Source organism: Augochlora pura, chromosome 9 (genome assembly GCF_028453695.1).
Source record: "Augochlora pura isolate Apur16 chromosome 9, APUR_v2.2.1, whole genome shotgun sequence".
NCBI lineage: Eukaryota > Metazoa > Arthropoda > Insecta > Hymenoptera > Halictidae > Augochlora > Augochlora pura.
Window position 1 is genome coordinate 1,772,022 of NC_135780.1, and position 10,111 is coordinate 1,782,132.

General features: G+C 44.8%; 1 protein-coding gene across 1 annotated transcript; it reads left to right on the forward strand.

Annotated features, from left to right (window-relative positions):
• Nucleotides 1–534: 534 nt before the first annotated feature.
• Nucleotides 535–2,531, forward strand: LOC144475027 (uncharacterized). The gene is made up of 6 exons (XM_078190538.1): nucleotides 535–578; nucleotides 769–857; nucleotides 940–1,099; nucleotides 1,177–1,371; nucleotides 1,783–1,894; nucleotides 2,262–2,531. Exons 2-6 carry the CDS (start codon nucleotides 773–775, stop codon nucleotides 2,457–2,459), a joined length of 750 nt encoding a protein of 249 aa, XP_078046664.1. The 5' UTR covers nucleotides 535–578; nucleotides 769–772; the 3' UTR covers nucleotides 2,460–2,531.
• The last annotated feature ends 7,580 nt before the right edge of the window (nucleotides 2,532–10,111 follow it).

Below are 10,111 nucleotides of genomic sequence, written 5' to 3' on the forward strand. Positions count from 1 at the left end.
AGGGCGCTCCAGCTGTTTGTCAAATCGGCGAATCAGTGGTCGATTTACTTCGAAAATTGGACCGATGGAAACAAGTATTGTAAGTGGAAGATTGTTACGTATTTGATTTATTAAATCAGTAGATGAAATTCGCGATATATCGCAGGCTGCAGCCTGGAACAGCCACCATTTGCAAAGAGAGAGGATACCTATTCATTGTATCGAAAACAATGACCGCAATCCGCAGTGATCGGAGATAGTTTATCAGCGCATCGGGTCGAGAACAATGTCGAAAAGCATTCCACGGAGATCGAAAAAAACAATCGTATACATTTATCTTGTCCGCGTCAACCGATACATGCGCTCGAAAGACATCACCTTTACCTCCCGGAGGCGGAAAATAGTCATCCGACCTTGATCAATCGAATCTGTCGAGTCTCTGATTGAACGATCGAGGGTACCAGATAACGAGTATCCGATTATGGAACCTAAAGTTCAGGTGGTTGATACCGACGACTATATAAGTGACAATTACGGGTGTTGACCAGTGTTGGAGTGCAGTTATATATATCGCGTCGACGTCGCAGACACGGAAAAACGTGAGTATCTGTCAACAGTTTGCAAAAGATCGATTATCAAATTCTTTCTCAATGTCTCTGCGTTCGCACGGTTCGCATCGAAGCACTATTTTATTCTGTGATACGAGAACCAATTTTCCACGGTGGATTGTTAGCTAAGCATTGATATGGAATTGAAAATGTGAGAGAATTAAAGTGATTCGATTTTCAGGAAAATGCGTGCAATCGTGTTGTTGCTGTTGGCGGCGTTGGCAATCTCGTGCCACGCGTTCGAAGATGACCTGTATCCGAATGATGCTGGTGAGCATTCGTTTCGACCCTGAGACTTTCGCGATGTCGAGGATCGTGAAAATTCAGTCGATCTGAACGAGTCCTGTTTCAGAACCGGTCGAGATCGGCACTCTCGAAGAGGGAAAACTCCGCGGCTTCCTCGAGAAAGTGAAACAATGGCTGAAAACTGGCCACGACAAACCCGCCATCCCTGTTCTAGACCCGTTCAGAAAGGACCACTTTGAGCTGGCTTTAAGCAACAAACTCGTCACGTAAGGACACCTTCCATTTTCGGTGATGTTGTGACTCGTTCAGGCATTGAATGATTGTGTTCGATTCGCAACGATAGATTGGATGCTATACTGGACGATCTGAGAGCAACCGGTTTGTCAAACTTTGACATCCTAAAAGCCGACTTCAGTATAATTGGAATAAAAGCCAGCATCAAGTTGAACTGGACCGATGTCGATCTTATGACCAAGTACAAAATAAGGGAGGCGAAACTGCCGGGCGATATGTCGCTGTGGGGGTCTGGTACTATAATGTAAGTATTATTTAATAAATCATTTCGAAAAAACAGAAACGAACTTGCGAAGGAAGTCATTGCTTCCAGCTCCCGACCGTATTTGTTTAATGGTCCATAGTCCAATGATTAAATCCCGATACTAAATCACGTTTATTCTAATTAAATCGCGATAAATATTATCGAATGGCGCGAACCCGCCTCGCCAACGTTATCTCCAAGCGATAAGACGAAACTCTTACCAACATCGAAAGGAAACTCTTTTGCCGACGAAGGCATGATTCTCGGTGGATCAGTCAGTTCCCTAGCGTTGATAAAACAGAGTTGCCCGAGTCGGATAAAAGCGTTTTCATTCGCGAGACTCTGCGAGAGATACGAAGGGGCTGCTATTGTCTATAGAAATTAATCGAACCGTATCTTCTCGACGTTTAGGGCTATAATACAGGGTCTCGATGTAGATGTAGACCTGAGCATCAGCATAAACGATGAGGACAAGTTGTACGTGAGGACAATAGACGTGAAGATTGGCCTAAAGAAACTCAAGGTAAGAGTATCCATAAGTTGACATTCGTGATGAGAGCATGAACAAATTAACACGATCGCTACAGCAGCCTCGCATATTACTTGCGACGACCACGATTTTCTATTTCGCGCAAAAAACATTAAATAAATTTTGTGAATGTAATTATTGACAATTCTAACACGTAACATGATATTTAAAGAATTCATAGCTTCTCTTCGACGATATTTTTTCATATTTAATATGATAAGTGTAATAAATATAACTACGTAGGCTAGCGATGCTGCTAGCGAACGTGTTAAATAATCAGATGATCTTTGTGAACCCTTATTACAGTTCACGAATTTGATTAAGAATTACAATTAAATATGGTCAATTGTTAATATTACAGTTCGATGCCAGTGGATTGTTCGATGACGACGAGACATCGAAACTTCTCAGCAAGATCGTATCCGAAATAGTACCACAGATTCTCGTCGATTATCAAGAACAGGTATCCCAATTTGCTGGAGATTTAGTGAAGAAAACGTTGGACGGGATTTTGGGCAAATTAAGCTTCAGCGACTTAATCGACATGATTACCGGATAATGAACACCTCATTGGCCCATTGTACCTTTACCATGCCTCTTTTTATAAACGAATAAATTCATTTAGTTAGCAGATCGATGTAGTTTGCGCACTTTAATCCTAGAATGATCATCAAAATCAAAGTATCTCACAAATTGGAAATATTGTAGAGAACTATTTTCACTTTAGAGTTGAAATGGTTTCGATTGCAAAGGATTAATATCGCGCTCGAATATCGTGCGAGAGAAACGAATATGGGTGATTCATATCTAATAGCTCGTAAATCTCTGGACGCGAATCCTTTTTGTGCCACTTTGGATCTTTTTGCGTCCTCAAATGACTCATTCAAGCGTTATGTAAAGAGGCAATTAATGATATCTTTTCTATTCAGCGAGCAGCCTTTGCTACAGTCTTATTAATTTCTTCTATATTGAAAGGTTATTCTAGCAGAAGAATAAATAAATAATCCATATTGTCCTCATTAATGATTACATATGCTGCTAGTATCGATAGATTAGCAGCGAATCTCGCTCCATCTAGTTAGCAATACTAAACAAATCCACAGAAATGAACGCGTTAGCTTCTGTCACAGTTCGCGCAAACGATGCGTAATTGTTATCTGATAGAGAAGCAAAACTCGACGCAGTTCCCACTGCCTCGAGCAACCCTGGTTTTCGCCAACAGAGAGAGAGGGGGAGTTCAGCATCGGAAAAGGTTCCGGCACGATCGAACCAACACCGGCTCGACATTCCGGTGACCGATAAATTCCCGGCTTTTCCTGTCGGCCCTGCACCGGTGCATCGATTACGTCGCTCCCGTTGCTTTCTTCGACTAATTCACCCGGGATCCCTTAAGGCTCGAGCCCCGGCGCGTAATTAGCCGAAAATCGATGCGAAACCGATGCACCCGACGAAAGACGAAAGACGAAAGACGGGCTCGTTGCACCCGCGCCCGGCCCGGCCCGGCCCGGCCCGGATTCTGGCTGCGATCCCCGATAAATCCCTATCTCTTCGGAACCCCCGACGCGATACACCCGACGCGATACAGCGCGCCGCGACCGCGACGAAATTCCGCGAAAGGTTCTCGGTCTACGACGACCCAACGGGTTGCAAAGTAATCAGCAGATATTTGCCAGCGACAGACACGCGAACAAGGAGTCAAAGAAACCGCGGCGGGCCAGGAGAAAATCCTTGGCCCGTTAATGGACTTGGAAAGTTAATTAAGCTGCACCGTGCCGCCGCGCACACTGAGCCACATAGGAAGAATTAGCTGTTCACGCCTATTTTAACATTATTTCAAGACTTCAACCCCTTCGCGTCCGCTATTTTGAGTTGTTATCGAACAAAAAATGTACAGTGACAAATAAATAACCATCTACTCTGTAGTACATCTTTAAACACTTTCTCTATTCATAATTCTTCAGATCAGATTCTTTGATCGTTTTCTAAAGCGATGGATATCCGAAATAAACTTCGATACGAGTAAACGATTGTTTCGCCAAATTCCCATCAAATTTTGTTATCTATTGCCTGGACATGTGTGCGCCGCGTCGAAGCTTCGACTGCCGGCTCTATCCGATCCTCCATCGCTCCAGCGACCAGAAAATCCGCTGTCCCGACCGGGGGGATCCCTTCACGATCCCTCGCCGATCGATTTAACACCGGAATAAACGCCTCGCGAGACTTCGGACCGGTCCGCAGGGAGGATTAAATCTCTCGGTGAAATTCATGAAGAGATCCTCGCCTCGCGGCTGGCGCCGGGTCCGGCTGCTTTGACAAGAGCAACAAGTGTCTGTTTGGCGTACGCGAACCGAATCGAGTGACGCGATCAGAGAAGCGACGCGTTTTCGAGTGGATCCACGCCTAGTCGCTCGCTCTGGCACTGGGACACTCTTTTCTTACGCGGCCGAATCACCATTGCAAACGATTTAATCGGCCGCGACGCCGTAGTACCGTCTGCCGCGGCCTCGGCTCGCCCTATCAGCCGACACGACGACGTGCTGATACTTTTCCGAGAAACGCGATGATGTAACGCGATTAGCGTAGCGTTACGATGCTGCGTGGTAGGTGGACGCGCGACTGTGTGGCAGCGTCGCGTCGGAGTCGCGTTCGAGCGTGAACGTAACAGCGAGCGACAGTGGCGAACTGCCTACTGTGTGGACACCGGGAGATGCAAACTTCTGCTCTTTCGATTTTAACCTTTTAGATACTACGCGACACTATAGTGGCTTTCGCGAATGGCTCGTGCTTTGCTCAATTGTTTTATTATTTATTAAAGCAAACAATTAAAGTGAAAGTGTGTATATACAATATATTAAGAAAAGAATATATGTTATTAGTACTATATGTAGATATCCGGAAAAAATATATATTAGGAGAAAATCGTAATTTAGTTACGAAAAGCTTTATTTGCGCAAAATCCTGCCGTACCTAAAAGGTTAACGCGTTCGTCGTCAGGTCACCCATATCTGGGTGTCATTAATTTCTGACCAATTTTGAAAATTTATTTTTACTGCAATGTATTCGAGAAAAATGAATTCGACTATGATTTTTCGAATGCGAAAGAGTTCTAGTGTCATCCCCTATGGTAAATGTGAACTTTTTAGTTTTATTTTAATTAATTAAATTGCTTTAATTGTGTGGGGATTTTAGTATCTAATTGCCGGCGACGAACGTGTTAAACTGTTTCTTGTAAGGCTATAGTCGTTGACAGCGACAGTTGGGTGTTGCTAACGTTAACACTCATAGATGATGTCTGAGTCAATCTTAGACTCGGGGTATTTAAATCGTGCATTTGATTACTCAATACTCGGCAACAATGCAAAGTAATTTGCTGTTACATTAGGAACAATTAAACGTATCGAAGATTCAAAAATATCTTTTAAAAATGACTGGATAACGCTCAGAATGACTGTAAACATCGTCAATGGTACAGTTTTAACCTTTTAGTTACTACGCGCCACTATAGTGACTTTCGCGAATGGCTCGTGCTTTACTCAATTGTTTTATTATTTATTAAAGCAAACAATTAAAGTGAACGTGTGTATATACAATATATTAAGAAAAGAATATATGTTATTAGTACTATATATAGATATCCGGAAAAAATATATATTAAGAGAAAATCGTAATTTAGTTACGAAAAACTTTACTTGCGCAAAATCCTGCCGTATCTAAAAGGTTAAAAATGGTCCGTCGTCTGAGGATTGATCTGCGATTTTGTCGAGATCAACGAAAGAATTCCAACAATTATAATACAAGATTCGCTCCGATAGAAGTCAGTGTTTTAGATTTATACGGATCAGGGATGCATAGCTGTTTAGTATTAAAGTGATACAGGAAGTTCATGTTTCTTATCCTTTTTCAATTTAGTCGATACTCGAACGGTCGAGGAATCGTCGCCGCAGCAGCGTGCGAATCGAGGACCGAAAGACGACGGCGTCGATCGTTCGTCTATCGTAAATCGTTTTCGGCAGAGAAGACCGCGTGGATCGGGATCGATGGTTGAAACGAGGGAACGAGGAGGATACGTGTACGGAAAAATGGCGCGGACCGAGGGAAACCGGTCCGGAGAGTCCGGACAGGGAGCGTGAAATAAGAGGCGGTACGGACAGCTGACAATTACACACCGGTCGAATAAGCGGGACGGCTTTTCCTCCGTGGGACACCTGTGAATCTCGCGAAAGTAAAAACGCCACGGCCGCCGTTTAAGGATTAATCTCGTAACGGCCGGCCTGTTTTTTCGTCGGCGTTCGGACGCCCGACACCCGGTATGTGCAACCCCGGGAACGCGTGTAAGCGGCGTGTGTGCCGTGTAATTACGTATTCTCGGTAAACGGCCGAGGAAAACGGCCGGCATACCGCCAGGCGTTTCTCATTTCCGTTGAAACGTCGATATTCCGCCGCGACGGACGTGCGAACGCGCCCGAGAACCGCGTCGCGAAAACGCGCCGTTTTCCCCGCTTTCGTTCGATCGCGTCGCGCTTATTCACCTTTTTGCAATTCCGCTTTTTACGAAGCTCGAAAGTAGATCATAAATGGAGACATTACCGATCGCTCGAAAGCCTGATTATTCAACCAAATCGACCGCAAACGCTCCGCTCCGCTCCGCTCCGCTCCGCGTTGACGCGGCCTCGTGTTCTGCTACCGAAAGATCTCGCCGGTGACAAAAATGTGCAAGCATTAACGGGCGCGACGTAGAACGCGGTCGAGTTGATAAGGAACGTAGGAAACCATAAAATGAGCATAGCCTTACGAATGTCTAAAATAGAACAGTGGCATCCGAAAGTAAGTCGAAAGTGCAGCTAAGAATTATACATTATCCTCGGTCCAGATCTTCGAAAAGCTTCACGCGAGACACGGTGAGAAAAGGATAGGAAAGCATTATTAGGTAACGCGGATCACGATGAAACTAAAATTGTTCACGCTTATGCTCATTGCAAGGCGACGCGATTAAATAGTGCATCTTGAAGTCGGACGACAGGTAACTAATGGTGCTTTATCGTGACGACGAGTTCTGAAAAGTACCCTCGTCGTTTATTCCGGTTATAAATACTGCGCTGCGAATACTTGTGGGAGCGTTCCCCTGTCCAGACAGTTTTATTTAAAATCGTGCTATTTGAGATCGCGCGTCGAACGCGCTACGCCGGGAAATAGTTTCGATCGCGAGCTGCCGCGCCATCAAGGAATCGATTCGATTTATATTGGAGAGCTAAAAGTCAACAGATAAGAGAAGACTTCTCTTCCGCGAACGCGTTTGCAAAATTGTTTTTGATCCGAGCGTAGACCGCTCGCGATCCCCCCCCTCCCCCATAATTAATGTCCGCGATGACGGTGCTCTAGCCGAGAGCAGTCTTAATTGTACAAGATTTCAATAAAGTGTGTCGAGCAGCGCAGCGGCGCGGCAGTCCTTTCCCGGCCGTTTCGATGCCGCTTCCGAGAACGCGTATCGTCTTAATCAGGAAACTCGTACTGCCCCCACGGTCTGGACGCGCCTTAACGCCATGAATTAAGGGGAGATTAATTTCGTTACGTGCACCGTGATCTCGGAACTCTAATTGATAACACGGACTGTTCTTTGAAGCGCGGGTTCGACGGAGGTGACTCCGATAATCGGCGACTCCACGGTACGATTAATGCTGCGCCGAACGATAGCGCGAACTTGCGTTTCGTGCCGATCGCCGCTTATTAATTGGCCGAGCGGCGATCAGCCGGAATTTAAGACTCGAACTATTCTGCGATTGTTCTTACCGCTCGTTGACGATACGTTCGTGTAAACACGTTCGCTCGATAATCGTAACTCCGGCTATTGTTTTATAATGTATTACTTTATTGCCGTCGTATTTTCGGTAGCTTTTTATCGCGGCTGCTTCAATTACGGCTTTCATCTTAATTCTAGCTCGGTCAATACTATAACTACGAGCACGATCAAATACGATTGTTACATCGAATCAATGTATACGTGAAAGATTGTTAGACCGCAAATCTTGAAATATCTTCGAGTGCAAAGGGTTAAGATCGTTTGGACGTTCAATTCTAATCCGTTGTAGTCACGAGAAGATGGTAGAGTAAGAATCCTATTCGGCTCATGTAATTGTTAAATTAAGTTTAATATTTAAATGGAAGTTTGAATTAGATATTTGTATTAAATAGTGGCTATGTCTATCATATGTTCTTATGAGAAAAATTCATTTGCATTCCAATAATCATTTTGTTATTATTTGTATATGATACAGATTCGTGACTTTCAGGTTACAGCAGACTATTATGGTAGATTTTGGTATATTCGCGATAATGCTTACCGAAAATATGGATATAGAATAACATGAAAATGAAAAGGATATCAGAATGAGCCGCATTAGCGGTAATAGATTCTTTAAGCTTTTATGCACAGAAGTGCAAACTTTGTAAGTCTAACTTCGTAAAGTAACTTCAAAGTTACGAAGTAAACAAACTGGTAAATCTGTTTTTAATCTCCAAATATAGATTCACAATTGCTGCTTCTCCGTTGCGTAAACTTTTTACATTTAAAAAAAGATTTCGACCTATGGGGGGGGTTGAGAAGTTTAAGTTAAGTTTCGCGAAAGCCATTCCGGGTTGAGGAGAGAGGCTCCGGCAGTATGGCGGCGTGAACGCGTTAATATTCAATCAAGCAGCAGCTATCGAGATTATCGAGTTTATGGGCGGGAATTCAGTTCTCGGTGAGGCTATCTTTAATGCGCTGTCAGAGAGGAACGTCGAGGTGCGCGGATCCGAAAAGGGGTCGTCAAAAATTCAACGGCGTCGCGCGGGTAGGAGCGAAACGCTCGCAGCGACGCGACGACGCGGCAGCGAAAGTGTCGCCTTAACGAGGTGTCGAGGGAGGTGACGATCAATCAACCGTGTCAGATTCAATCCTTCCGAGGAGCGCGACAAATCACCGCCACGGAAAATATTGCTTGCGCAAAAGCAGTTTTTCCTGCGGCCAAGAAACGCCAACGGTTCGCGGAACGATCGAGTGTCGTCCTTCGATTCGATATGACCTACGTCCACGCTGATTGCCATGAAAACGACCTCGTGCATTTTTTAACTAACTAACTAACTAGATTTATGACGATGAAAATGCTTTACTTATTTCGATCTCTCGACAATTTTATTAAAATGCACGATCCGATTAAGAAATTTATTTGACCGTTTTCTATGGAAATCTACCGTTCGAATTAGTCTGTTATTTAACGAGTCCAGCTCAGGATGAAGATATCTAGTTATAATCTCTTAAATACGAATGTTAAATATAATTCTATTCTCTTGCGTGAATATTTTAGAATTCAAGGAATGATTGCGACGTTAATAACCGTGAAGTTAGGATTCGAATCAGTAGACTTGGCAGTTTTCCGATCAAACGGAAAGTAACCTCGAACGATAAATTTAAGGATTAGAAATCCAAGGATCCTGCAGCGACCTTATCATCGAAGCAAATTTAAATTGGAGCCGATTCGAATTTTGTTCAACCGCGGACAATGATGATATAACTTCAGACCTGATGCACGAGATGAGAATAGCTTGCAGCAACAGAAAAGGGGGTAATGCGCGAGCTCTTGGAAAGGATTTCGCAGCGTGCAACGATGTGGGTTAGGAGAATTGAGCGATTCGTCTTGCCTGAAATATGGGACCGAAATAGCTGTGGGCGCAAAGGTAGCTTTAGAATTCCCTGCGAAACAAAATGTCCGAGACGATGATTTCGTGCGCGTGATCCAGCCGGTAAAAACGGGCCGATTCGGCCGGCTCGAAGATCGGTTCGGTGGCTCCGTGCGATCCGTAATCCCCGGCCGTGATTCCGATCCTTTATCACGACTCCGATCATTAGCAGCTGCGCCGGGCGACGCCGTGCCGCGGGCGTGGCGTTTTATTAAACGAGACTCGTTATTAATTGCATCTTGAACCGATCCGATTACATCGGGATGATGTTTGTCGCGTCTCTAATAAAAAAGAGGCTGTCGCGCGGGTCCCGGTGACCGTTCGCGCGCGTAAACACGGCTCGGAGCTGCGACCATCCGGCATAATCGTTGCCACACGACACGAAACGACTGACCGCATACTCGGATTCCGGGAACGCTAGTCAGCGAGGGCCGCCAACAAATGGGAACGACTGGCTTTCTGTGTCTTGGTCGCTGCCAAATCACGGACAAGCGCGCG

Bases quoted from the DNA above. Each gene is read 5' to 3' on its own strand.
- LOC144475027 (XM_078190538.1), top strand. From the start codon at position 773: ATGCGTGCAATCGTGTTGTTGCTGTTGGCGGCGTTGGCAATCTCGTGC. The intron at 1,100-1,176 runs GTAAGGACACCT...TCGCAACGATAG, and splicing joins TTAAGCAACAAACTCGTCAC to ATTGGATGCTATACTGGACG. The intron at 1,895-2,261 runs GTAAGAGTATCC...TTAATATTACAG, and splicing joins TTGGCCTAAAGAAACTCAAG to TTCGATGCCAGTGGATTGTT.